General features: G+C 44.2%; 2 protein-coding genes across 4 annotated transcripts in view; one reads left to right on the top strand and one right to left on the bottom strand.

Moving 5' to 3' along the window:
* VIPAS39 (VPS33B interacting protein, apical-basolateral polarity regulator, spe-39 homolog) overlaps window positions 1-12,393 on the bottom strand; it is a 31,676-nt gene extending 19,283 nt beyond the window's left edge. Inside the window, exons 1-7 of one of the 3 annotated variants that reach the window (XM_003924599.3) lie at window positions 12,301-12,393; window positions 8,856-8,948; window positions 7,827-7,929; window positions 5,084-5,230; window positions 3,323-3,361; window positions 2,901-2,965; window positions 2,113-2,169 (exon numbers count right to left, since the gene is read on the bottom strand). In XM_003924599.3, the coding sequence (XP_003924648.2) occupies window positions 2,113-2,169; window positions 2,901-2,965; window positions 3,323-3,361; window positions 5,084-5,230; window positions 7,827-7,929; window positions 8,856-8,948 (504 nt within the window). In that variant the 5' untranslated portion in view covers window positions 12,301-12,393. Of the gene's footprint in view, window positions 1-2,112; window positions 2,170-2,900; window positions 2,966-3,322; window positions 3,362-5,083; window positions 5,231-7,826; window positions 7,930-8,855; window positions 8,949-12,123; window positions 12,142-12,300 lie in introns of those variants that run through there. The other 2 variants (XM_074392938.1, XM_003924602.4) reach the window with 2 other exon arrangements.
* Window positions 12,394-12,824: 431 nt separating this feature from the next.
* On the top strand, window positions 12,825-24,564 carry AHSA1 (activator of HSP90 ATPase activity 1). The gene is made up of 9 exons (XM_003924603.4): window positions 12,825-13,062; window positions 14,374-14,564; window positions 16,926-17,008; window positions 17,405-17,522; window positions 19,202-19,290; window positions 20,143-20,271; window positions 22,875-22,976; window positions 23,211-23,262; window positions 24,160-24,564. The coding sequence occupies exons 1-9, from the start codon at window positions 12,983-12,985 to the stop codon at window positions 24,330-24,332; spliced, it is 1,017 nt and encodes a 338-aa protein (XP_003924652.1). The 5' UTR covers window positions 12,825-12,982; the 3' UTR covers window positions 24,333-24,564.
* The last annotated feature ends 2,986 nt before the right edge of the window (window positions 24,565-27,550 follow it).

Here is a 27,550-nt window from a genome sequence, read left to right as displayed (position 1 = left end):
ATAATTTTAATTATCTTTTCAAGTTACTATTGGTCATTCATGTATTTTCTTTTGTGATATGTCTGGTCAACTCTTGTGCCAATTTTTTATCAGATTGTCTGTCTTCTTATCACTGAGCTATAAGAGTTTTGGTATTCTTTTGTTTTTCTTTCTTTTTTTTTTTTTAAGACAGGGTCTCACTGTATTGCCCAGGCTGGAGTGTAGGGGCATGATCATGGCTCAGTGCAGCCTCGACTGCCTGGGCTTAAGCAATCCTCCCACTTCAAGCTTCCCAAGTAGCTGGGACTACAAGTTAGTGCCACCATACCTTGCTAATTTTTATTTTGTAGAGATGTGGTCTTGCTATATTGCCAGTTTCAACAAGAATTTTATATATATTATATTACAGGAGTGGCTCACTCCTGTAATCCCAGTACTTTGGGGGGCCGAGGCAAGCAGATCACCAGAGGTCAGGAGTTTGAGACCAGCCTGGCCAACATGGTGAAACCCCATCTCTATTAAAAATACAAAATTAGCCAGGTGTGGTGGCAGGCACCTGTAATCCCAGCTAGTCCAGAGGCTGAGGCAGGAGAATCACTTGAACCTGGGAGGCGAAGGTTGCAGTAAGCTGAGATGGCACCACTACATCCAGCCTGGGTGACAGAGGGAGATTCCATTTCAACAACAACAAAAAAGAGTTTTATATACATTCTGGATAAAAGTCTTTGTGTTTTATTATTATTTTCTTCTTGAGACAGGGTCTACGCTCTGCCACGTAAGCTGAAATGGAGTGAAGCAATCTCAACTCATTGCAGCCTCCACCTTCTGGGCTCGGGCAATCCTTCCATCTCAGCCTCTCAAGCAACTGTGACTACAGACATGTCCTGCTATAAAATTATCATTATAAATTATATTTATATACTTATCATTATAAATTATAATATAAATTTGCATTATAAATTAGCCACATGTGGCTAATTTTTAAAAATCTTTTATAGAGATGTGGTATCATTATGTTGCCCAAGCTAGTCTTGAACTCCTGGGCTCAACAGATCCTCCCTCCTTGGCCTCCCAAAGTTCTGGGATTACAGGTGTGAGCCACTGTGACTGGCCTGATTTTCAACAAAGGCATCAGCAAGATAATTCAATGGGGAAAGGATAGTCTTTTCAACAAATAGTGCTGGAACAAATGAAGATGTACATGGGGAAAACAATGAAACTCAACCCCTTACATCACACCGTATGCAAAAATGAACTAAATCAATCAAAGATCTAACATAAAAGATTGTTCTCACTCTTTTTTAGGGGGAAGGGCAGAGTTTTGCTCCTGTTACCCGGGCTGGAGTGCAATGGCATGATCTCAGCTCACCGCAACCTCCACCTCCTGGGTTTAAGTGATTCTCCTACCTCAGCCCCCCAGGTAGCTAGGATTATTGATGCATGCCACCATGACCAGCTAATTTTTGCGTTTTTAGTAGAGACAGGGTTTCACCATGTTGGCCAGGCTGTTCTAGAACTCCTGACCTCAGGTGATCCACCTGCCTCGGCCTCCCCAAGTGCTGGAATTATAGGTGTGAGCCACGGCACCCAGCCTCTCACTCTTTTTTTTTCTTTTTGAGACAGTTTCACTCTTGTTGCCCAGGCTGGAGTGCAAATGGTGTGATCTTGGTTCACCTCAACCTCCGCCTCCCAAATTCAAGCAATTCTCCTGTCTCAGCCTCCCAGGTAGCTGGGATTACAGGTGCATGCCACCATGTCCAGCTAATTTTTGTATTTTTAGTAGAGACAGGGTTTCTCCATGTTGGTCAGGCTGGTCTCGAACTCCCAACCTCAGGTGATCCGCCCACCTCGGCCTCCCAAAGTGCTGAGATTACAGTTGTGAGCCACCACGCCCAGCCACTCTCGCTCATAAATGTACTTTTCCCTCTCATCCATCACTCTTTCCCCAGTACTCCATTAAAGCAACAATAATGGAGAATCAGAAATTTTGCAGCTGACTTTCAACCTTAGGAATTTATTTTCCCCTTGAAATTCATCGAACAAATGAGAACTGAAGAGAGATCAAGAAATCTTCCCTGTGGGAACAAGCTACCCAGCTTCCCAAAGAACGTCACAAAAATTCTCTGTCCTTACTTTGCCCTTCCGGAGGCGTCGCAGTGTATCACTGGGGCTCCAATCATTGCTGTAATCCTAGAATGTTAACAAGACATGAATCCTAGGAAGTTAAGGAATCAAATTTATCAGTGTACCAACTCCTCAACTCAAACTCACAGTCTCAGTCTCTAAGGGGGAAATACTTTGCGGGAAGGAATGGATGTGAAAAAAACGAAGAAATGGTATGGTCTTGTTTTGAGTTTCTGAAGGAACTAGAGCGGGGCAATACAGACAGGAGGAGATGGATCAAAGAGGGATGAGCCAATTGACAAAGCCGGTAGCCCTATGCCTACCGGTTCAGGACTGCAATCTCTAGTTGCAATCAGAATCACGTTTTAGGATTCTAACAATGCCTTTGGCCAACAGAAGGAAAGAGAGAGACACTGGAGACATGTTCCTTTTCTGAACTTAGGATACGGTTTCTTCCTTATGAATCAATTTGCCCTTTTATGTGCTTCATGGGATTATGAGCTCCACGAAGCTTCCAGACTGATGGTCACTGGGTTTCAAAGGTACAGCCTTCAGTGGTAGCATAATGAGTAAGCAAAGTATGGTAGGACTGAGTCAGAAGATAGAGACTGTAAGTCTAAGCTTCACCCTTTCCTAGCTGTGAGACCCCAGGCAAGCCCTAATGTTTAGAAACCCAGTTTTCTTATCGATAAAAGGAGGTTAAAAAAATATCTGCTCAAAGAGTTGGGAAAATCAAGCAAGGTAACATACATCAAGATACTGTGGAAAGTGTCACACCAGTGTATGCTGTAACTCACCCTATACTCCCCTTTGGGTCTCCCCAGCTCTGGAGCATAGCTTTTGGCAGGTGTGTCTGACAGAGCTGAAAAAGAACAAGTAGTTGGTTCAGAAGGGTACCATGAATCCTGCTTGTCACTACTTCCCTCTACTGCTTCTGCCTTACATTTTTTTTTTGACTTGTGGGCTCCCAACATTAACTTTATGGCCAAAAGTAGATCTCCATTCTTCCCCAAAGATAGCATCCCTAGAAGTCACCTTTGCCCCTGTAGCCAGAATGATTTCTACCTCCTTGGTCAGTATCAGAAAATTCCTCTAACAATGACAGTAGATGCAGAAGAAAGTTCATCTTGTCATCCAGTTACTACCTGTCCCCATGCCTCCCCACTGTATCAAATCAGTAACATTGCCCACAGCAATTAAAAGAGGGTTCAATGCCTACCATCAGAAAGGGACTGGAAACTTCCCGGTCTAGTTCTACCTAAAGGTAAAGAACACAAGAGAGAAAAGGTCAACAGTTTAAGTCACAGCCATCCAGGCTTGGCTGAAGACACAATGTGTATAGAACTCTATAATGCAATATAGAAACTTAAGGCTTCAAGTTTTATTCAGCTGTTGAAATCTGAAGTGCCATTAAAAAATTGAGCAGGGAGAAATTTTTTTTAAAATTATGGTAAAATGTACATAACAAAATTTACCATTTTAACCATTTTTAAGTGTGTAAGTCAGTGGCATTAAGTATATTCACACTTGTACGATCATCACCACTATCCATCTCCAGATCTTTTTCATCATCCCAAACTGAGATTCTCTGTCTTTTTTTTTTTCTTTTTTATTAAGATGGGGTTTCACCATGATGGCCAGGCTGGTCTTGAACTCCTGACCTCAGGTGATGCACCCATCTTGGCCTCCCAAAGTGCTAGGATTACAGGCATGAGCCACCGTGCCCGGCTGACTCTCTGCCCTTTAAACAACTCTCCATTCCCTCTGCCCCCAGCCCTTGGTAACCACCATTCTACTTTCTGTCTCTATGAATCTATTCTAGGTCAGACTTAAATGGAGTCATACAATACTTGTCCTTTTGTGCCTTCTTTATTTTATTTAACGTCATGTCCTCAAGGATCACCTATGCTGTAGCATGTATCAGAATGTCATTCTTCTCCAATGTTGAGTAATACTCCACTGCATATATATGACACATTTTGTTTATCCATTCATCCTTCTGGACACTGGGTTGTTTCCACCTTTTGGCTATTGTGACTAAGGCTACTATCAACATGGCGGTTCAAATATCCAAGTCACTGCTTTCCATTCTTTTTGATATATACCTAGAGGTAAAATTGCTAGATCATATGTTAATTATTATTATTATTTTTTTTTTTTTTGAGATGGAGTCTTGCTGTGTTACCCAGGCTGGAGTGCAGTGGAGCAAGCTTGGCTCACTAAAACCTCTACCTCCCAGGTTCAAGCAATCCACCTCTTTCAGCCTCCCGAGTAACTGGGATTACAGACGACCTCCACCACACCTGGCTAATTTTTATATTTTTGGTAGAGACGGGATTTCACCATGTTGGGCAGGCAGGTCTAGAACTCCTGACCTCAGGTGGTCCACCTGCCTCAGCCTCTCCAAGTGCTGGGATTACAGGTGTGAGACACCATGACTGGCTGGTCCTATGTTAAATCTATGTTTAATTTTTTTTTTAACTGCCATACTGTCTTCCACAGTGGCTGCACCATTTTGCATTCCCACCAATGAGGTTTTCCAACAGCAATGCACAAGGGGTAGGAAGGAATTTTGATCTAGGCAAATTTCTTTAGTACCGTTCATAGGGTTAACGTCAGTTTTATTCATCGTGTTCTAAAAAACCAGTCCAACCCCTCTGAATTTCTCTCATTTTTCCCGCTCCTAATATCCAGCTGCCAGCTCCAATGAGAATGCTTTATTCTAGGCTGGGCACGGTGGCTCACACCTGTAATCCCAGCACTTAGGGAGGCCGAGGCAGGTGGATGACCTGAGGTCAGGAGTTCGAGACCAGTCTGACCAACATGGTGAAACCCCATCTCAAAAAAAAAAAAAAAGAAAAAGAGAATGCTTTATCCTTCAATAACCTTTTTCTTACAAAGTAAATCAAAATTATGGCCTAAGATTTTTCTGAAAAAAGAGGAGGAGGACTTCCCTATCCCTTTCAGCATCTCTCTTTACCTCTAAAAAAGCTGCTCAGGGAGTAGGTAGAAGTAGGCTTGGGTAGTTGTGCATAGGAGGAGAAGCTATTTCGGCTCTTTAGCTGTTCACGCCCCTCATGGGTTGACCCGCTATTACCAGCAGTCTCTTTGATGGACCATGAGATACCTGTGAGGTAGTAAGAACTACATCAGTAATTCTCATCCACAATAAATCTTTGACATCCAACATTCAACAGACTCTAAAAGCTTTTCACCAGAAGCCCTGGTCCCTTGGTCAACTTGGGGCAAGGAGAAAAGACAGAATCAAATAGACTAATCAGCAGAAAAATGGATCAAGGACATGAATAAATGGATCACAGAAAAGAAAATCTAAATGGCTCTTAAACATATAAAAAGATGCTCAACTTCACTATTTTTGTTTTTTCTTTTTTTCCTGTTTTAGAGACAGGGTCTCACTGTGTTGCCAGAGCTCTGGAGTACAGTGGCTATTTACAATCACATCTCACAATCATGCCTCATGTCAGCCTCAACTCCTGGCCTCAAGCAATCCATCGCCACTACCTTCCAGAGGCACACACCACCTGCTCCCAGCTTTGCTAAGAGTACTACAAATCAAAAATACAATGAGAAACTATTAGGCCCCTATAAGATGGGGAAGGATCCAAAAGCTTGACAATACCCTAATTGTTGGCCTGGTTGTAAGGAAACTGGAACCCTCCTCCATTGCTGGGGGTAGTACAAATTGGTACAACCCCTATAGAGGTCAATTTGGCAATATCTACCCAATACGGACGAAAACATCCTATGTGAGTAATTCCACTCTAAGAACTGCTCTTTTATTTATTCGTCTATGGTCAGAATACAAAGTCATTGATAGAAATATAAACAGCAAAAGATTGAAAACAATCTAAAATTCAATAATGGGCTGGCTAAATAAATTATGGCACATCCAAACAATTTAATACTATGCTACCATTTTAAAAAAAGAAAGAGAAAATGAGAATGCTCTTTATATACTAACATGGAAAGATCTCCAAGCTATATTAACACATAAAAAAAGCAAGGGTTGCCGGGCACAGTGGCTCAAGCCTGTAATCCCAGCACTTTGGGAGGCCGAGGCGGGTGGATCACGAGGTCAAGAGATCGAGACCATCCTGGTCAACATAGTGAAACCTCGTCTCTACTTAAAATACAAAAAATTAGCTGGGCATGGTGGCGCGTGCCTGTAATCCCAGCTACTCAGGAGGCTGAGGCAGGAGAATTGCCTGAACCCAGGAGGCGGAGGTTGCGGTGAGCTGAGATCGCGCCATTGCACTCCAGCCTGGGTAACAAGAGCGAAACTCCGTCTCAAAAAAGTAAATAAATAAAATAAAATAAAGAGCAAGGTACACAGCTGGGCCCTGTGGCTCATGCCTGTAATCCCAGCACCAGGCCAAGGCAGGTGAATCACAAGGTGAGGAGTTTGAGACCAGCCTGGCCAACATGGTGAAACCCCATGTCTAAAAATAAAAAAAATTAGCTGGGTGGTGGCAGGCGTCTGTAATCCCAGCTGCTCAGCAGGCTGAAGCAAGAGAATCACTTGAACCCAGGAGGTGAAGGTTGCAGTGAGCCAAGATCACGCCATTGCAGTCCAGCCCGGGTGACAGTGCAAGACTCCATCTCAAAACAAAACGAAAAAAGAGCAAGGGGTGAAGTATGCCACCATATTTCTATGTACATTTCCAAACACAAAAAGAATTTTTAGATGAATACACAGAAACAAAGCAGTAGCGATTGTTTTGGGAGGACAGGAACTGAAAACTGAGAAGATATATAACAATATGGAATGGAAACTTTTCACTAAATACCTTTAATTTTTTTTAATCTTTAAGTCACATTATAGTATGTCCTATTTTTTTAAACTTTTAATTAAAAACATTTCTTAAAAATCAGGTGGGGTCTGGTTGAACTCTGATCAAAAAAAAAAATCAAATGGGGGCTGGGCATGGTGGCTCATACCTATAATCCCAGCACTTTAGGAGGCCAAGGCAGGCAGACAACTTGAGGTCAGGAGTCCGAGACCAGCCTGGCCAACATGGTGAAACTCCATCTCTACTCAAAAACTAGCCAGGCATGGTGATGGGCACCTGTAATCCCTGCAACTCGGGAGGCTGAGGCATGAGAATCACTTGAACCTGGGAGGCGGAGGCTGCAGTGAGCCAAGATCATGCCACTGCACTCCAGACTAGGCAACAAAGTAAGACTCTGTCTCAAGAAAAAAATCAAATGGACTCTGAAAAAGTATTAAGTGGTATCACATAACAGCTAGGCAATGGGTAAATGGGTAAATGGGTAAGGAAGTCTGTTCTGTCAACCAGTTATGATTATTAGTAGTTCCCAAATATGACCACATATTAGAATCACCTGCAGTGCTTATTAAAAATTGAGGAACCACCTCCACACACTCTGCAGAAGACCTACTGAACAGAATTTCTGAAATAAAGCCTAGGAATACGTCATTTAAACAAGCACGCCAAATGAGACTAAAATAGCCAGCCAAGCATCAACCCCTGAAGAGCAGACCTATACAACCATATGGAAACTCCTGCTGGATTTCCCAAGTATCTTCTCCTGGAGCTAAGTTTCCAGATGTATGCTCATATGAAAATGGTCTTACTTTGTTCCCTCTCCTAACTAGCACTGAAGAGACAAACAGGTAGAGAGCCTTCATTAGTGACAAGAACCCTGAATACCCATCCCTGCGTAGGGCCTCTTCTACTTACTTCCCACAGGTTCCCCAGTCCAGCTGACTCGCTCCAGGTCATCATCGTCATCATCATCCACAAAGTCTCGGAGGCTGTTCACCGCCCGCTTGGACTCCTTTAACTGCAAAGGGACATAAGGCAGGGTGCTCAGGCAATCATCATTTCCCACCTCTCTTCTGACAATCAAGAAGGCTGAGGAACTGGGGTCTGAAGGTGGCCAACACTTTTACCCTTTGTAATTGAAAGCCTAGGGCCGGGCGCGGTGGCTCAAGCCTGTAATCCCAGCACTTTGGGAGGCTGAGGCGGGTGGATCACGAGGTCGAAAGATCGAGACCATCCTGGTCAACATGGTGAAACCCCGTCTCTACTAAAAATACAATAAAACTAGCTGGGCGTGGTGGTGCATGCCTGTAATCCCAGCTACTTAGGAGGCTGAGGCAGGAGAATTGCCTGAGACCAGGAGGCGGAGGTTGCGGTGAGCCGAGATCGTGCCATTGCACTCCAGCCTGGGTAACAAGAGCGAAACTCCGTCTCAAAAAAAAAAAAAAAAAGAAAGCCTAGGATACTAGATATTTGCCAAGGAAACAAATTGACTTTTAGCCAACACTACAGTCCAGTGGTAAAAAACATTAAGAGAAATCAAAGCCACTTTTGAATTCTCGTCATATTCCTGGTCATCACTTTGCTGTGTAAACCTGAATGAATTTATTCACCTCTCCAAAAATAAATGGTTCCCCAATTGCAAAAGAGACACAATAAAGATAAATCTTCCAATCCAGTTCACCTTTCAAAAATAAAACATTATATTACATGAATAAAATTATATCATATGAATAAAAGACGTCGGGTTCTTAAAAAAAAAAAACTGAAAGGAATAAATCATCTTAAAAAGTAAAGTAAGAAAGGCAGTGAGTTGAATTTTACAATCCCTCTGGCACTTTCCTGAGCCTAATGAAGACATGGTCAAAAGCCAGGTTACCCAGAATGCAAGAGGAAGGAATTTTAGAGTGGCACTGTGAAGGGTGCAATCTTTAGCAATTGACCTACCTGTGAAAGCTCATCATCTTCATCGTCAAAGGTGAAAGCCTTGAACTTGGAGCTGTTCCAATACTCCTCTTCATCACCCTTTGTCCTATTCATCTGAAGTGAGAGGAAGGCATACATTGTCCCTCTTTAGGTATCTCCCTAAAGAGCTCCAAAAGCTTTAGTTTCTTGCACTACTAACTGCTCCCAAAAACCAAGGATGCAGAAAAGGATCTGGTAAAACAAATACTGAACCTGTCATATAAAACCAGATCCTTGGGTCTCCAACTGATCAAATCATAGTTCTGATCTTCTAATTACCCAGATCATTCTTACAGCATCTACTTTGTCCAGGGCACTCTCTCAGGTGTTGAAAGGTATACAAAAAAGTGCCAGAGGCCAGGCACAGTGGCTCATGCCTGTAATCTCAGCACTTTGGGAGGCCAAGGTGGGCAGATCTCCTGAGGTCGGGTGTTGGAGACCAGCCTGACCAACATGGAGAAACCCTGTCTCTACTGAAAGTACAAAATTAGCTGGGCACGGTAGTGCATGCCTGTAATCCCAGCTACTTGGGAGGCTGAGGCAGAAGAATCATTTGAACTCAGGAGGCAGAGGTTGTGGTGATCCGAGATCATGCCATTGCGCTCCAGCCTGGGCAACAAGAGTGAAACTCTGTCTCAAAAAAAAAAAAAAAAAAAAAAAAAAGTGCCAGATGTGGTCCCACTTCGGAAGGACCCTACAACAAAGCTAGGGCATTCAGCATAAATATGTATTAAAGGCAACAGTGCAAGACAGGCAAATGCTATACAAATCCATTACAAAACTTTGCTGAATACACTGGAAGATCAATCAAAACATGCACAAAACAGACAAAAACTGCATTCACATTTTCAACAAATATCTCCTGAGCGCCATCTCTGAGGCACTATTCTAGGCTGTGGGAATATTACAGCGAATAAAACTGACAAATATTCCACTTTCGTGTATGCTTTTTAAATGCCTGAAAGAACGGAAAGCAAAGCAATTAAAAGAAGCAGAACTATCTCACATAAATCTTCAAATTATGACTATCTTATTAACAACTGTTGGCCAAAATCTGGAATGAGGGCTTGGCCAAGAAAACAAAGATAGTCAACAGACCACAAATCCCTGTTATGAAATTCAATTTTGCCCTGCAAAAACAAGTTTTGCTCCAGAATTATAAACTAGGCAGGGCACAGGGGCTCACTTCTGTAATCCCAGCACTTTGAGAGGCTGAGGTGGGAGGATCGCTTAAGCCCAAATTCAAGACTAGCCTGGGCAACATAGTAAGACTGTCTCTACAAAAATAAATAAATAAATAAAAACTAGCTGGACATGGCAACAGAGTCCCAGCTACTTGGAAGGCTGAGGTAGGAGGATCACCACATCCTGGGAGGTCAAGGCTGCTATGAGCTAAGAACCATTGCACTCCAGCCTGGGAGACAGAGTGAGACCCTCCCTGTCTCTAAATAAAGAACCAGAATTACAAACTAAACTATCAGTGCCAACTGGATTAGAATTAAAACTATGATTTAAGCCAAGGACGAGGTATTAAAACTCCCATAGCACCAAAGATACTGTAAAGGCTAAACAGTATCAAGTTCTAAAAGAACCATTTGCTTTTCCTTTTGCTTTAATAGCACCTTCATCACTAAAGGCTTGAGAAAAGCCTCATCGTGATAGTCCTGTTGAGGCTTTTGATGGCCTTTAGGATACGCTACGGTTACTTCCTGACTGTGTTTTCAACTCAAGGGGTACAGGAACAGCAAAGGTATTGTGGGAATTTTCTACTATCTGCTCCCTTCCCACGGCAGACATCACTAATTGATTTCTACTGGAACAGTGTTGCTTTAAAAATCCTTTTCTGTATTTAATTTTAGAGAGATAAGCCAAAAATGCTAGCAGGCACCATGAATCATCCCACACAGGCATTGTGGTCAGGCAACCCTGAGTTCAAATCCTGATTTCTCTTAATTCTGAGCAAATTGGATAAATGACTACTTCTAAGCCTTGGAGAAAATTACATCCTACCTCACAGGATTGCAGGAACACCTATAAAAGTGTCTAGCAGAAAGTAAATACTAAATGTTAATTCTTTTTAGTATGGAATATCATACAGACATTTTTCCATCTTGGTTCCACGTGTAAAATGGGCATAACAGATGACCTACCTTAGAGAATGGTTATGAAGAGTAAACCAGTTAATTCATGTGAAGTGCTCAGTGCCTGACCCAAAATTAACGCTCACTTTTATTATTTATATGTCATCATGGTACCTTGGGAAAAGCTAAAAAATTATTTTTTAGCAATCCTAAAGATTTTTAAAAAATACAAAAATTTTGAGTGGCCACAAATGCTGAAGATGTGTATAGAACATGTGTCTCTGGCACACATGTCAGTTCATAAATCACTCTGTCATTCATATGACCCTCAGGACAATCTTGTAAGGTAGGCCAGGGAGATTCCATTTCCATGTGACTCATGGGGAAAGTGAGGCACAAGAGTTCCCTATCAAAGCCACCTTGTTAAGTGCTCTTATTTCAAAATTACAATCCAGGCTTTCTGGCTCCTAGACCATTTCCGGTGTCTTCCATGGCCTTTCTACCTATTTTTCACTCTCCGGAAAACTAGAGATCATTCCTTCACTATAGTAATTATCTACAAATAGACACAAAATGTGTCTAACCAAATAATCTGCAAGAGGATTTCTGGAACCTTTTTAACCATACAATAGCAGTAGACACCTGCCATCAATTTGTATTTATAGCGCCAAATGAGAAGCTACGTTTACTTGGCAAGTACAGATAATAATTTAAGGGCTCTGGAGTTATAAAGTAATCAGGTACCATCTTAAGGGTGACAGAAAGGTGCTTCAACATGATTTTAAATACTTCAGGGGTTTGTCCTTATCGTCTGCTGTTTACTGAGAGCCCACAAGATAGGGTGAGATATCTCAGGGGAGAACAGGAATTTTACAAAGGAAAACAGAAGAATCTGCAAGAAATCCACAACACGCTCCCTGCCTCAGAAAACTCCAAAAACCAGCTACTGAGAAGTCAGACTTGGTTTCAATTATCTTCCGAGCCAGGACGATACAGGTGAGGCTTGTGAACTGAGACCAGAGAACATGAGTTACGGGAGGATGACTCTATGAGTGAACGTCCAGGAAGCCATGGATCTACCGCAGTCGTCAGAGCCCAGCGGATCCCTGACAGAATAAATGCTCGTTCTGAACCAAAAGTCGGCTTCCGAATTAATCGTTGGGGCTCACTCGCAGCCCCAATCCCAAGCGTATTCCAGTGCCCAAGGGTCGCCCAGACTGAAAGAAGAGAATAAGGCCTAGGGTCCTAGGGTGTAGGGATGCCTCCTAGAAGAGGGGGGAAGATCAAGATGCGGAGAGGCTGGACTCAGCCAGATACGCGACCCAAGGCGCTTGGGACACCCTCACCTCTTCTGCACCGAGCCCTCCCTCTCAGGACAGCGCCAGCCTCCGCCGCCGCTGGACCAAGGCTGTACAGCTAGAGAAGGGGCGGAAGGGAATAATCGCGGGGAGGAAAGGAAACGCGAATAAAGAGGCCACAGGGCATGCTGGAAGTTGTAGTTTCTTCTGCTTCTGTTGTCAGGCGCGGTCCCGATGAACCACAAGGCTTCTTAACTACAGCCCCCAGAAAACCCACGCACCACGCTAGGCCATTTCCTCTCCTTTCAGCGCGACCTTCCGCGGTTATCCAGCGGGTCACGTAAAAAAGACTGCAATTCCCATGAGGCTCAGCAGGGCCGATTTAGGGTACAAGGAAACAAGGAGACGTGCTCTTTGTTTTTCTATGAGTCAGGAATGGTCGTATGAGGAGTTAGGTTTCGGGGCCCTTTTTGGGGAGAACCTAAGGCAGTCGAAAGGAACTCTAAATCAGGCGGAACCCATGGTGCGACAAGTTGGGACGGAAGTAGCCGGTGGGAGTGGGGAGGAGCCGGAAGTTAAGGAGGGAAAGGGGTGGAGGGAAAAGCAAGCCAGGAGGTGCTTGCGGCCGCTTCTAGTAGTTTCCAGGCGCTGCCGGGCGGCTGGCACTAAGCGGTCCTGAGGCTGTGGCTGCGGCTGCTCCGGAGCTGGTGGCGCCGCGATAGGAGAGCCGATGGCCAAGTGGGGTGAGGGAGACCCACGCTGGATCGTGGAGGAGCGGGCGGACGCCACCAACGTCAACAACTGGCACTGGTGAGGGCTAGCAAAGCAGGCCGGCCCTGGGAGCACTGCGGCCGGGCCAGCGTTTCAGGGTTCCTGGAATCTCGGCCCGGACAGAGCTGGCTGGGGCTGAGGTAGCCCTGCCCGGAGGTGGGGGTGGATCTTTGCTGTGGCAGGGGTCCGTAGCCTCAGGCCTCTCCACTCCCGGGAGGGCTGCGCCCCAGAGGAGGGGTGTCTGAGTGACTGAGAGATAACGCCCTGGTTACTGCATCTAGCCGGAGCAGGGAGGTGCTGACTACACGTGGCCAGAGGAGTCACTGAGACTGGAACCTCCTTCGATTGTGTTGGGAGACTGTTGTGAAAGGCCTAAGGCCAGAGTTCTGTAATTCCCATTTTGCGGCCTGCAGTGAAATTAAAAGTGATTCATAGGAGACCGCTGCCGCAGTCCCGCGGGAGATTTAGAACGTGTTGTGCAGGTCCTCAGAGCTCAGTGATACCTGCGGCCTTTTACCCGGAACTATCAGGTTGGGTGTGTTGGAACTCCAGGTTGCCGAGCAGCCACAGTTTTATAACCTAACCGTTCTTAAAATACTGCCCTGCTTCATGAAATATTCCCAAAGTAATGTTTCTTTATGTCTGATTTCCATTGAATCTTGTTCATAATGTTTTTATTGTATTGTTACTTTGTTGTGGCTTTTTTGCTGTCATTTTCTTTAATAGTTGATAAGTAGGAAGGCAGATAGTGATGTTTCATCTCCATATCTCACTTTGTGTCCTCTCTTCTTAACATGCAGAGTACTTGACCTAATTTTTGTGTTGTGTTTGTTTTGAAGCCCTGGACTTAACGTTTTTGTGACCATCTAGGGGGCAGTGAGTGTGTAGGAAGTTTATAATACAAGTTCGAATCTGATAGGTCAGAACACTGTGCCAATGAGGTCAAGGTTATTGGTTTAATCCCTTCTGGGCCTTTTAGCTAAGTACTGTCTTCCGTGGTCCAGTCTGTGTTCCTGATCTCAGCAGTCTGTGCAGTTTTCCACTTGGTCAAATGAGGGCGCCATGTTAAAAGTGTCACGTATTCCCCAGCACTATCATGCTGAGAAAGGAGAGCATAATTTTCCACTGAGTTTATACCATTCTCTACAGCAGTTGTCTTTGTTGACAACGTGCAACCCCTTATCTTCCTGAAACAGGGTGACATCTTTGTGGACATACTGGAGTGGGACTGGGAGTTTTTGTGTTCTTTTCAAACTATTGCTCAGGCCTCCTTTAACCTCGTATTCTCTAGGAGAGAGAAGCATATCCTCCATTTGACTACTGGTTCACAGCTTTGTTTCTGCTTTGCAGGACGGAGAGAGATGCTTCAAATTGGTCCACGGAAAAGCTGAAAACACTGTTCCTGGCAGTGCGGGTTCAAAATGAGGAAGGCAAGTGTGAGGTGATAGAAGTGAGCAAGCTTGATGGAGAGGCATCCATTAACAATCGCAAAGGCAAACTTATCTTCTTTTATGAATGGAGCATCAAACTAAACTGGACAGGTAAGTCTAAGCTGGGCTGTCAGAGAGATTAACTGTGTTTCATTTAACCTGCTAAGTAGCAGGAGAGAACAGTTTTGAGGAGTTACAAACCTTGAAGGGAGAAGGCAGATGTTGCTGCTTTGGAGTCCTGTGTAAAGCAGTGTTGGGTACTGAAATTTCTCTGGGTACTAAATGGATTTCCTCTCTCTGGGTCTCTTAAGTCCCACCTGTGAAGTGGCTGCGCCACTGCATCTTCGGGCCTTGGTCTGTATTGGGACACCTAAGGTGATATTTTTTTCAGACTAGCTACATATATCTTGTGAGTGATTTAAAAGGAGGAAAGAGGGGTTTTTTGGTCTTGATTTTTTTTTTTATTCTCTCCAGTGTGAATCTAACTCATTAAACCACTGCATTAATGAAGCTTGTGTGTGACAGTAATTTGGGGCTATTTTATTTACCTTCTAGTTTTATATCCCTTCTGTATGACATTAAGAAAAAATTGAGATCATGCGTATGCCTTTTTTAAACAGTCCTGACTGTTGGGAGCCTGAATGTAGAAAGGCACTAAAGCTGAAGGAGTGTGAGATAGCTACTGTCTGTGTGTGGGGCGGAGCATGAAATCTGTGCTTTCATAAACATTTCCAAAGTGAATAGTCCTGTCATAAAGAAGGGTGAAAGTAGAGCTATCTGTTCATGATTTTCGTTAATTTGTTTTTAACATACACTTGAAGTATAGTAGTATGGAGGGAATCTTTGGTGTCATCTTGCTCAAACTCCCCTGCTTTTTTTTGTGGGGGGGAGACAGAGTTTTGCTCTTGTCACCCAAGCTGTAGGGCAGTGGCGCAATCTGGGCTCACTGCTGCAACCTCTGCCTCCTGGGTTCAAGCAATTCTTCTGCCTCAGCCTCCTGAGTAGCTGGGATTACAGGCACCTGCCACCACACCTAGCTAATTGTGTATTTTTAGTAGAGATGGGGTTTCATCGTGTTGGCCAGGTGTGTCTTACACTCCTGACCTCAGGTGATCCACCGCCTCAGCCTCACAAAGTCCTGGGATTACAGGTGTGAGCCACCACACCCTGACCCCTTTTTGTAGCTTGAGAAACCAAGGTCTAGAGAAGTGAAGGTAAATGTTGATTAATTTTGAAATACAGTCGGTTCTACTATAGCTCAACGTAAGTGTCCCTAGAAATCACTGTGCTATGCAAAATTGCTCAACCAAATCCACAGGACTTACAGGGAAGATGGCAATAGGGACACAACACCCCAAAATTTAATCAGTGACACTTTTTTTAAAATACAGGGACTAAAAATTGGGAGCATAGTTTGCACACATTAAATGGTAAGAAATAGATAAGTACTACAATAAATATGGTGCTTTACCATGAAAAAGACCTGACGTTTATTTGTGAAAGTGGGCATCAAGGCCAGGCATGGGGGCTCATGCCTGTAATCCCAGCCCTTTGGGAGGCCAAGGCAGGTTGATCACAAGGTCAAGAATTCAAGACAAGCCTGACCAACATGGTGAAACCCATCTCTACGAAAAAATACAGAAATTAGCCGGGTGTGGTGGCATGCGCCTGTAATCCCACCTACTTGGAGGCTGAGGCAGAAGAATTGCTTGAATCTGGGAGGCAGAGGTTATAGTGAGCCAAGATCGTGCCACTGCACTCCAGCCTGAGTGACAGCAAGACTCCATTTTGGGAAGGAAAAAAAAAAAGCATCAGGAGGGTTGCAGCTTGAGGGCTACTGTGGAATGGTAGAAGAAGAGTCATTTACAATCAGAAGGAACATTACACTAGATGAGGATGGTTATGGCTCACAACACACGCTGTAAACCGAAGTTGTTGGCAGATACATGTTTGAGATGTGTGTGTTTTATGTGTCCTATGTAGCTGGGGCAGATTTTCCGTATTCACCTAGTGTTTCTTAAGGATGGAGTCACATATGGGCAAACGTGAACTTCTCATTATAATCAAATTGTTCCCTAATATTTCAGTTGCATTGAAATAAATTGATATTACCTGATTGATCCTGCCAGTAGCATTAAAAAAAAGAAATAAATTGATATTTTCAAAACAAGTATTCCAGCAGAACTACTGACTTTTGACTCAGGTTCTCATGGTATAACTCATGCTAGTACCACATCTGTAGCTCTTTGTCTCACATTGTAATAATATAGTTAGTTTCCAGTAACCTGGTGAGGAAAGACATTTCTTTTGGGGGATGGGGAGTGTTGATTACATCTGGCATTTGGCATTCTCAGAATAAAGAGGATCAGTTCAGCCATCGGAAAGCAGCAGAAGTGAGGTAGCATTGGGACCCTGGAGCAGAGACCTTTCCTGCATAGGCGTGGACTAATGACATTGCATTGCTTTTGACAGGTACTTCTAAGTCAGGAGTACAGTACAAAGGACATGTGGAGATCCCCAATTTGTCTGATGAAAACAGCGTGGATGAAGTGGAGGTTTGTGCTTTCTAACTCCTAATCTGCGTCCTCTATATCCTTTTATTCTCACATGAGAAAAGCGACCTGTCATTCAGGATTTATAGCCCAGGCTTGGTCCAAGCATTCAGAACCCTAGTCTGCATATAATTATCTAGGCGTATGGTGCCACTGGAAACTTCCAGAGCAGTCTGCACTTTAATTTCTTCACTTTAGCTAGTGACATGGGTTCTAACTAACATTAGCCACTTGGCAGAGAGGACTCAAGAAGGAACACTAATGGAGATTGTATGAATACTGCATTTCTCATGCATTTCCTTTGGAAATGTCAGCAGTTACCTGATTGCTCAACCCCCACATTCCATAATGAGGGTGCCCCTCAAGTTATTTACCACCTACTTCTCATCTTTCACTCAGATTAGTGTGAGCCTTGCCAAAGATGAGCCTGACACAAATCTCGTGGCCTTAATGAAGGAAGAAGGGGTGAAACTTCTAAGAGAAGCAATGGGAATTTACATCAGCACTCTCAAAACAGGTATCCCTCGAGTAGTTCTGTATGCCTTCAGGAGGTAGTTTCCACCTGTTAGACTCTGGTTAAGGGCCTGGACAGTCCTTTCTTTGACAAATGGGTAAAGATTTGTGGGGAGGGGGCTTATTTTATCTTAAAGTCAGTCCATAAGCTCTGAGTAAGGGAAAGATCTGGAGCTGTGTTGTCTAATATTTACAGTTGAGCATTTGAGATATGGCTAGACCAAACTGAGATGTGCTGTGAGGGCCGGGCGTGGTGGCTCACGCTTGTAATCGCAGCACTGTTGGAGGCTGAGATGGGCTGATTGCCTGAGCGCAGGAATTCAAGACCAGCCTGGGCAACATGGCAAAACCCCGTCTCTACAAAAAATGCAAAAATTAGCCAGATGCAGTGGTGCGCACTTGAAATCCCAGCTACTCAGAAGGCTGAGGTGGGAGAGTGGCTTGAGCCCAGGAGGTGGGGAGGTTGCATTGAGCTGAGTTCATGCCACTGCACTTCAGCCTGAGTGTCCAAAAATCACGAGAGAGCTGTGAGTATAAAATACACTATGGGCCAGGCGCGGTGGCTCACGCCTGTAATCCCAGCACTTTGGAAGGCCGAGGCAGGTGGATCACCTGAGTTTGGAGTTTGAGACCAGCCTGACCAACGTGGGGAAACCAGGTGTGGTGACGCATACCTGTAATCCCAGCTACTCAGGAGGCTGAGGCAGGAGAATCGCGTGAACCCAGGAGGCAGAGGTTGTAGTGAGCTGAGATTGCACCATTGCACTCTAGCCTGGGCAACAAGAGCAAAACTCTGTCTCAAAAAAAAAAAAAAAAAAAAAAAATACACTATGGATTTCAAAGACTTGGTACAAAGAAATTACCTTGGTACAACATAAATTATCCCAAAAAATTTTTTAATATTGAAGACAAATGATAATATGATATATTAGGTTAAATATTCTATTAAAGTTAATTTCACTTGTTTCATTTAACTTTTTAATGTGTCTACTAGAATATTTAAAATTATATTTGAGGCTCACACTATATTTCTAATAGCACTAATCTAAAGACTTGGCATTTCTGGACTCATTACTTGAATGTAGTCTGGACTGTCTTTGCTATGCATTCTCCAGGGATATCTAGATGGTTAGAATAGAAGTCAGCTCAGGTTTCCCCTGGGATTTCATTTCTGCTAGTATGTTCTGATCTTGGCGTTAGAGTATTTATAATACCCATCAAAGGAAACCAGCACAGAAGGTGATAGACACCTTTTTGGGGAGGACCAGTACTCCAGTGCCATAACTAGTTGTGGCTTTTCTACAGAGGTAAGGCAGAGTGGAGGAAAGGCACTAACCATGCATCCATGGATGCTGGGTAGATTGCCCGTTCTTGAAATCATTGAAGTGTCATGGCATTCACTGGCTTCCTCCATAGTAGACCTCACATGCACTTAATATGCTGTAATGCTTCTCTTTGAGTCAGGAGGATAAGTTTTAATGGAAATCCCAGTGAACACACTATGTTCTATAGCATATACCCAGATACGAATCTGGCATAGACCAAAGATAAAGATGTAAAAATACCCTCTTCCTTTTCTGGTCATAACCTCATTCTGTGATAGGATGGCTGTGTTTGTCAAGCTGTAATGAAATCTCAGCTACTAAGAAATAACTTCCATGAGCTGGGATTTTATCTTTTCAGAGTTTACCCAGGGCATGATCTTACCTACAATGAATGGAGAGTCAGTAGACCCACTGGGGCAGCCAGCACTGAAAACTGAGGAGCGCAAGGTAAATGGTTTTCCCTGGGATGGGAGACTGTCTGCAAAGGAACTTGAGAGATTGCCTCCTTCTTCCTTCCACACACCAGCTCTGTGTCCCTAACCTCTAAGCCAGAGCAGCCTATGATCTGCTCATGGTGCTTTTTTTAGAGTGCCTGCAATATGTATTCATTTACCCATCTTTAACCTGGTTTTAATTCATCTATTGCAGACCCCTAAAGCGAGTAGAAGCTCTCAATTAAAAGTCAGACTCTTGATTGCATTTAGCACCAAATTAGGTTATGAACAAAGGATGGTCTTCACCTATATAAGTCTTCAGTATTATTTCTAATTGATGTGTTGATATTTTATACTTTGATATTAGAGGTCCCATCAAGAAATGAAGTTACGTCCCTGTCTTCACCTAATCTCCCCCATTTGCAGGATGAGCAAGTACTTTATCTAGAGATGGAACTTTGTGGTTCAGGCTTAGCACGTGGTTTAGAGTTCTGTTGCTCTTTTGTCAGCATAGTGAAGATACTCTGGAAGAGGGGAGAAAACTGCTTCTAGCTATTTAGGCATAGAAACTGTTTGAGAATTACACTGATCTCTTCAAAAATATCTCAATGATTTGATTTGTTCTTTGGCTGTCAGGGTCTTCCTTGTAGAGGGGTTATTTTTACTGGGAATTGAGGATGTTTCCAGAAACATTACCCTCATGACTGAAACACCTACACACTCAAATTCCCTTTAACCCCTTGGAATAATTAGCCTTGGAGGGGAAAATTTTTGTGAGAATGAATGATATGACTGTCTCTGAAGCCACGTTGACTGAGGTTGTATCGTTAGTCTGCACTGATCATTTTCACTATGACTTTCACAGGCTAAGCCTGCTCCTTCAAAAACCCAGGCCAGACCTGTTGGAGTCAAAATCCCCACTTGTAAGATCACTCTTAGGGAAACCTTCCTGACGTCACCAGAGGAGCTCTATAGAGTGTTTACCACCCAAGAGGTAAGTAAGTCTTATGCTTTAGGCCTCATGCCATCTGCGCTTCTAGATGACTTGAGGTAGAGGCATATCCCCTCAGCAGTGTGCAGAAGAGGTACTCACAGCCGGAGCCATGAGACCTTCATCAAAGTGGATTTTCCCTCCCTAATTTTTTTTTTGAGATGGAGTCTCGCTCTGTCACCTGCCTAGGCTGGAGTGCAGTGGCATGATCTTGGCTCACTGCATCCTCTGCTTCCTGGGTTCAAGTGATTCTCCTCCCTCAGCCTCCTGAACAGCTGTTACTATGGGCACCTGCCACCACATCCAGCTAATTTTTTTTATTTTTTAGTACAGATGGGGTTTCACCATGTTGGCCAGGCTGGTCTCAAACTCCTGACCTCAAGTGATCTGCCTGCCTCAGCCTCCCAAAGTGCTGGGATTACAGGCGTGAGCCACTGTATCCGGCCATATGTATTTATTTTAAAAACAAAAGACCTGGTCTTGCTATGTTGCCCAGGCTAGCCTTGAACTCCTGGGCTCAAGCAATCCTCCTTCCTCAGCCTCCTGAATAGCTGGGACTACAGGTACACACTACCATGCCTGTTCTAGTTTTGAGTCATATAAGTAGGGACCACTGAGTGAATCTTACTACAAAAGCAAATGCCCATTCTTGATTATGCTGTAGCACAGAATTCCTGGCTTCTTTCTGTTGCCCAGTTGACTTGTGCCATTCTGCTGCTGCAGTGTGGAGTTGAGAAACATGACTGTATTTAGCTTTATTATCTGATAGCAAAGGCGGGAGGCATATGTGGAATTTCCCACATACTCTGGGACAAAATTTCAAGATCGTGTTTTTTAAATAAAAATGTAAATACAGTCATAAATTAAGAGGTGCCATGTATTATATGGGTGTTAATATGTCTGTGTGCCTGCACCCAAAATACTCCCATGATAGTTCTGTCCCCCTTAGAAAAGCAAGAGCTGAAGAAGCAATGAAATGGACTGGGTTTTCTATAATTCGAAAAGAAGTATATAAACAATATTACACTGTACTTTAGAAAGTAATCTTAGTTGACTCCAGGGATGTGTTATGACCTGGCTATGCTGAAGATTGCATCCGCTGGCTAACTTGATTCTGTTCCTCTGTGTGCCTGCTGCCTTGAAGGACTTAGCACAACTGTAGTCTTCATTCGAATTGAATTTAGCTAACATAGACTGCAGTTGAATCTCTGCTTCCAACCTAGCTAAAGTTTTCAGTTCTATAGTACTTTTGTGTGGGAGGATTACTGACATGTTTAACCTTATATTCTTTTGTACCATGTGTTTGTATTATCTACTTTAAAAAAATAGTAGACTTTTTTTTTTTTTGAGATGGAGTTTCGCTCTTGTTACCCAGGCTGGAGTGCAATGGCGCAATCTCGGCTCACCGCAACCTCCGCCTCCTGGGTTAAAGCAATTCTCCTGCCTCAGCCCCCTGAGTAGCTGAGATTACAGGCACGTGCCACCATGCCCAGCTAATTTTTTTGTATTTTTAGTAGAGACGGGGTTTCACCATGTTGACCAGGATGGTCTCGATCTCTTGACCTCGTGATCCACCTGCCTCGGTCTCCCAAAGTACTGGGATTACAGGCGTGAGCCACTGCACCCGGCCGATAGTAGACTTTTTAAAGGTAAAAGTGGCACTGTTGGGTAATCTAACATAGCAAAATGATACTGATTCAATATATATGGACTAGGCCAGGAACAGTGGCCACCGCTAATTCCAGAACTTTGGGAGACTGAGGCAGTTGAATTACTTGGGCCCAGGAATTTGTGACCAGCCTGGCCAACATAGTTAAGCCCTGTCTCTACAAAAAAATACAAAAATTAACCGGCTGTGCCGGTGTACGCCTATAGTCCCAGCTCCTTGGGAGCCTGAGGTGGGAGAATCGCCTAAGCCAAGTAGTTGGGGCTACAGTGAGCCATGGTCATGCTGCTGCACTTCAGCCTGGGCAACAGAGCGAGACCCATCTCAAAAAAAATAAAGATACATGGAATAGATTTACTTTGGGACACATTCTCAGAAATGGTAATCGAAGTCTCATTTACCTGAGAATTTCTTTCATAAACTCATTCTCATATCTACTATTTCAAATAAATAAAAGTAAAGTAGGCTGGGCACAGTGCTCACGCCTGTAATCCCAGCACTTTGGGAGGCCAAGGCGGGGGATCATGAGGTCAGGAGTTTGAGACCAGCCTGGCCAACATAGTGAAACCCTGTCTTTACTAAAAATACAAAAAATTAGCCAGGTGTGGTGGTGGGTGCCTGTAATCCCAGCTACTTAAGAGGTTAGGCAGCAGAATTGCTTGAACCCAGGAGGCGTAGGTTGCAGTGAACTGAGATCGTGCCATTGCACTGCAGCCCAGGCAACAGTGTGAGACTTCATCTCAAAAAAAAAAAAAAAGAAAAAGTAAATGGGTACAAAGTAATGGCATCATTTAATCAGAAAGAATTCCTGAAGTCAAGTCCTGATTGGTAGAAAAACAGAATAGAGGGAAAGAGTTGAGGCATGCACCCTTCAGCTGGCATTTGTCCCTGGGTCCCACTGAAAGGCATGTATCTTCCGCCTCTTTTTTATTTTCTGCAGCTGGTGCAGGCCTTTACCCATGCTCCTGCAACATTAGAAGCAGACAGAGGTGGAAAGTTTCACATGGTAGATGGCAACGTCTCTGGGGAATTTACTGATCTGGTGAGTACCTGTTGGCCCTAGACTCGGGTCTTAGCCTCTGTCTTGTCAAATGAGTGACATTTCTCTTTTTCTCAACTCAATAGGTAAAATTTAAGGCTTGAATCTCTTTGGTTAATAAAACATTTTGTTTTTAATTGCACAGATGGTAGACTCTGTACAAAGGGCAGATGACTGATGCTTGCTAGGATTGGGCACATCCTATATAATATAGACAGAACTGTTTGATTATTTTAGGTCCCTGAGAAACATATTGTGATGAAGTGGAGGTTTAAATCTTGGCCAGAGGGTAAGTAAACATATTTATTGCCAATTGCCATTACCCCTAGAACTTTCTCACTGCTGTAGTCTTTTTTTTTTTTTTTTTTGAAACAGGGTTTCACTGTCACCCAGGCTAGAGTACAGTGGCATAATCACAGCTAACTGCAGCCTTAACCTCCCAGACACAATCTTCCTGCTTCAGCTTCCCAAGTAGCTGAGAGACTACGTGTGCCACCACACCCAGTTTTTTTTGTTTTTTTTTTTTTTTATTTTAATTTTAATTTTTTTTTTGAGACAGAGTTTCGCTCTTGTTACCCAGGCTGGAGTGCAATGGCGCAATCTCGGCTCACCGCAACCTCCGCCTCCTGGGTTCAGGCAATTCTCCTGCCTCAGCTTCCTGAGTAGCTAGAATTACAGGCACGTGCCATCATGCCCAGCTAATTTTTTTGTATTTTTAGTAGAGATGGGGTTTCACCATGTTGACCAGGTTGGTCTTGATCTCTTGACCTCGTGATCCACCCGCCTCGGCCTCCCAAAGTGCTGGGATTACAGGCTTGAGCCACCGCTCCCGGCCCCTTTTTTTTTTTTTTTTTTTAAACTTTTTTTGTAGGATGAGGTCCCACTATGTTGCCCAGGCTGGTCTTGAACTCCTGGGCTCAAGTGATTCTCCCACCTCAGTCTCCTAAAGTGCTGGGATTACAGGCGCCTGCCACCATGCCCAGCTAATTTTAGTAGAAACAGGGTTTCACCATGTTGGCCAGGCTGATCTCAAACTCCTGGCCTCTGGTGATCCGCCCACCTGAGCCTCCCAAAGTGCTGGGATTACAGGCATGAGCTACCAGACCTGGCCAGGTTGCCCTAGTCTTAAACCCACCCAGATGGAACCCCTACATCTGAAACCTCTATCCCCTCTGCCTTTTCCCAGGGCACTTTGCCACCATCACCTTGACCTTCATCGACAAGAATGGAGAGACTGAGCTGTGCATGGAAGGTCGAGGCATCCCTGCTCCTGAGGAAGAGCGGACGCGGCAGGGCTGGCAGCGGTACTACTTTGAGGGCATTAAACAGACCTTTGGCTATGGCGCACGCTTATTTTAGGGCCAGCGGCAGGGGACTCTAGCCTGCCGGACACTTCAGTCCAGCCCTCACCTGACTGGGGCTTGCGACTCACAGGATGACAGGATTGCATCGTCCTAGCCGCTAACTTGGGGCCGGGGCCCCCTCCCCTCCACATATACCTTGGGTTTGTGCATGTTTTCTGCTGGGTGGGTTCAGAGGGTAATTTCTCTTTTATGTGTACATATGCTAAATAAACGTAATTTAAAAAACATGCGTGTCTGGAACCTGTGTTGATTGGGTGGCTGGTATTAAGAGCTCCTTTGAAGATTTTGAATTCAAAAAAGAAGGACCAGGTGGATGGCCTTGTCTCTATTCTGGGTTAAGTGTGGGTAATTAAGAGGCACAGAGCCTGCTTCTCACTACCAGGCATTCCTGAGCTAGTCTTTCTTACTGGTGAAAAGTTTCTCCCTTTTTACCCATAAAAGTAGGGAGGGTTGGTACTTGGGTAGAGAGTGCTAACACTACGCCTCTACTGCCAGTGCAGGCAACTTCAGCTTCCTCGACTTTGCACTGCCCATGGCCTCTTACCCTCTTGCAAAGATAAATGACCACCAGGTGCTGGTTTGGGATATGGAAAAATGGGAGATTCCTCACTTGTGCAAGCTTGTTATATTGCAGTTACTGAGTACCAGACACGACACTGTTTGCTTGCATTAACTCATTTAATCTCCATAATTTTTTTTTTCCTTCTTCTCTCCCCCACTCCATAATACTCTTATGAAGTAGATACTGTTGTCATTTGTTCTATAAGAACTTAAGCCTTGCCTTTTAAATACATGTAGTTTACATATAGTCAGGCACGGTGGCTCAGGCTTATAATCCCAGCACTTCGGTAGACAGAGGCAGGTAGATCACCTGAGGCCAGGAGTCTGAATCTGGTGGCTCACGCCTGAAATCCCAGCTACTTGGGAGGCTGAGGCACAAGAGTTGATTGAGCCCAGGAGGTAAAAGCCAAGATCGTACCACTGCACTCAAGCCTGGGTGACAGAGTAGGACTCTGTCCCAAGAAAATACGTATTTGCCACAGGTAAGTCTTGGGTTTCTTTTCTCTTTTTTGGGGGGGACTCAGTCTCACTCTGTCACCTGGGCTAAAGTATAGTGGTGCAATCTCAGCTCACTGCAGCCTCCGTGTTCCGGTTCAAGCGATTCTCCCGCCTCAGCCTCCCAAGTAGTTGAGATTATAAGCGTGCGTCACCACGTCCAGCTAATTTTTGTATTTTAGTAAAGACAGGGTTTTACCATGTTGGCCAGGATGGTCTCAAACTGCTGACATCAGGTGATCTGTCTGCTTCGGCCTTCCAAAGTGCTGAGATTACAGACGTGAGCCACTGCGCCCAGCCTGGATTTCTTAACACCCAGATCCATCAAGCAGAATTGAGATCTGTAACAAGGACCGTAACTGCAGAGCCCATGCTCAGGAAACTCTAGTCTTTACTTAACAATACGTGGTACCATTAAGTGGTTGGGCACTGACCAAGTGTTGGGGATACAGTGGGTTCAGACTGCCACACTGCAAGAAGAGGTAACAGCACCTGAACAGGGAGAGTCACTCCTGGACAAGCCTTGCCCTGACTTTCTGCACCTCAGCGTGAGTCAGTGCCCTCTAAGCCAGACTCTACCTCCTGCAGCAACAGCTATTTCCTTCATCTATTTTTTGCCTCTTTCAGTAGGTGGCAGCCAGACCTTGCAGGCTAAAACTGGCTAAAGCAGAAATCAAGAGCTCAGATCTGGATCATTTAGACACCCCAAAGCCATTTTTGGCTTGAATTACTCAGAAGAGTGCTGGGCTGAACTAATCCACATCTAATTTCGCATTACGTCTGCCTCCTAGGGGTCCAAAATGACGCCTTTTGATGAAGAACCTGGACTCTAGCTTGAATCAAATCAACAGGCCCTTCCTAACAGACTCCTGCTACTAACACAGAGAACATTTAAAAAGGAGCCTTTCGCTGGACACGGTGGCTCACGCTTGTAATCCCAGCACTTTCGGAGGCTGAGGCAGGCAAATCACTTGAGATCAGGAGTTAAAGACCAGCCTGGCCAACGTGGTGAAACCCTGTCTCTACTACAAATACAGAAATTAGCACGTGGTGGCAGGCACCGGTAATCCCAGCTACTCAGGAGGACGAGGCAGGAGAATTGCTTGAACCTGGGAGGTGGAGGTTGTAGTGAGCCAAGACCAAGCTACTGTAATCCAGCCTGGGCAACAGAGCAAGACTGTCTCAAAAAAAAAGACTTTTGGTCCAGGCACGGTGGCTCACACCTGTAATCCCAGCACTTTGGGAGGCTGAAGCAGGCGAATCACCTGAGGTCAGGAGTTCAAGACCAGCCTGGCCAACATGGTGAAACCCCATCTCTACTAAAAACACAAAAATTAGCTGGGCATGGTGGCATGCACCTGTAATCCCAGCTACTCAGGAGGCTGAGGTGGGACAACTGCTTGAGCCCAGGAGGTAGAGGTTGCAGTGAGCCGAGATTATGCCACTGATTGCACTCCAGCCTAGGCAACTAAGCAAGACTCCATCTCAAAAAAGAAAGAAAGAAAAAAAAAAAAAAAAAAAAAAAAGCCTTTTCACACACCTGGCTCTAAAGTTACCAGTTCCAGAATACTTAGAATCAATCAAGTAAGATGACCAATACATTCGTAAAACTGAAGGCACCAGGCTAAGTGCCTGCCATTACATGGCTATTCAATTCTTACCATTGCAGTTTTACTGATAACATTTTGGTTAGCCATGATGAGCCTAAAAAGCAGAATGGCATAGCTAGAAATAAAACTGTGGACTTGGACTTTTGTTTGAATAGTAAAAGTTCCACTTCTTAACAAATGGGGTGAATATCCTTATCTGTAAAATGGGTATAACAGGTGCCTTGTGAGAGCATTTGAGATGATACATGTGGAAACACTGGCACCTGGTGTCATTTAGCAAATAGTGCCTGTGGACTCCATTCAAAAGCCCAAGTGTTTTCCCTTAAGCCAGAATGCTCTTTTGAAAAACTGGCTAATTTTAGTCCAAATTGTATATCTTGGGCTAAGGGCTCTCCATGCCTGAGAGGAAGAACAATGCAGAAAAGTGGACTCCACTCCTGGAGATTCTTACTCAGTGGGTGTGGGGTGTGGCCCATAAACATATTTTAATAAATATCCCAGCTGATTCTAGTATCAGGGATGCACTTTGAGAAGCACCTCAACATGT

The sequence above is a fragment of the Saimiri boliviensis genome, chromosome 2 (genome assembly GCF_048565385.1).
Source record: "Saimiri boliviensis isolate mSaiBol1 chromosome 2, mSaiBol1.pri, whole genome shotgun sequence".
Classification (NCBI taxonomy): domain Eukaryota; kingdom Metazoa; phylum Chordata; class Mammalia; order Primates; family Cebidae; genus Saimiri; species Saimiri boliviensis.
Note: the sequence above shows the minus strand (reverse complement) of the source record. Positions and strands in the feature narration are given on the sequence as shown.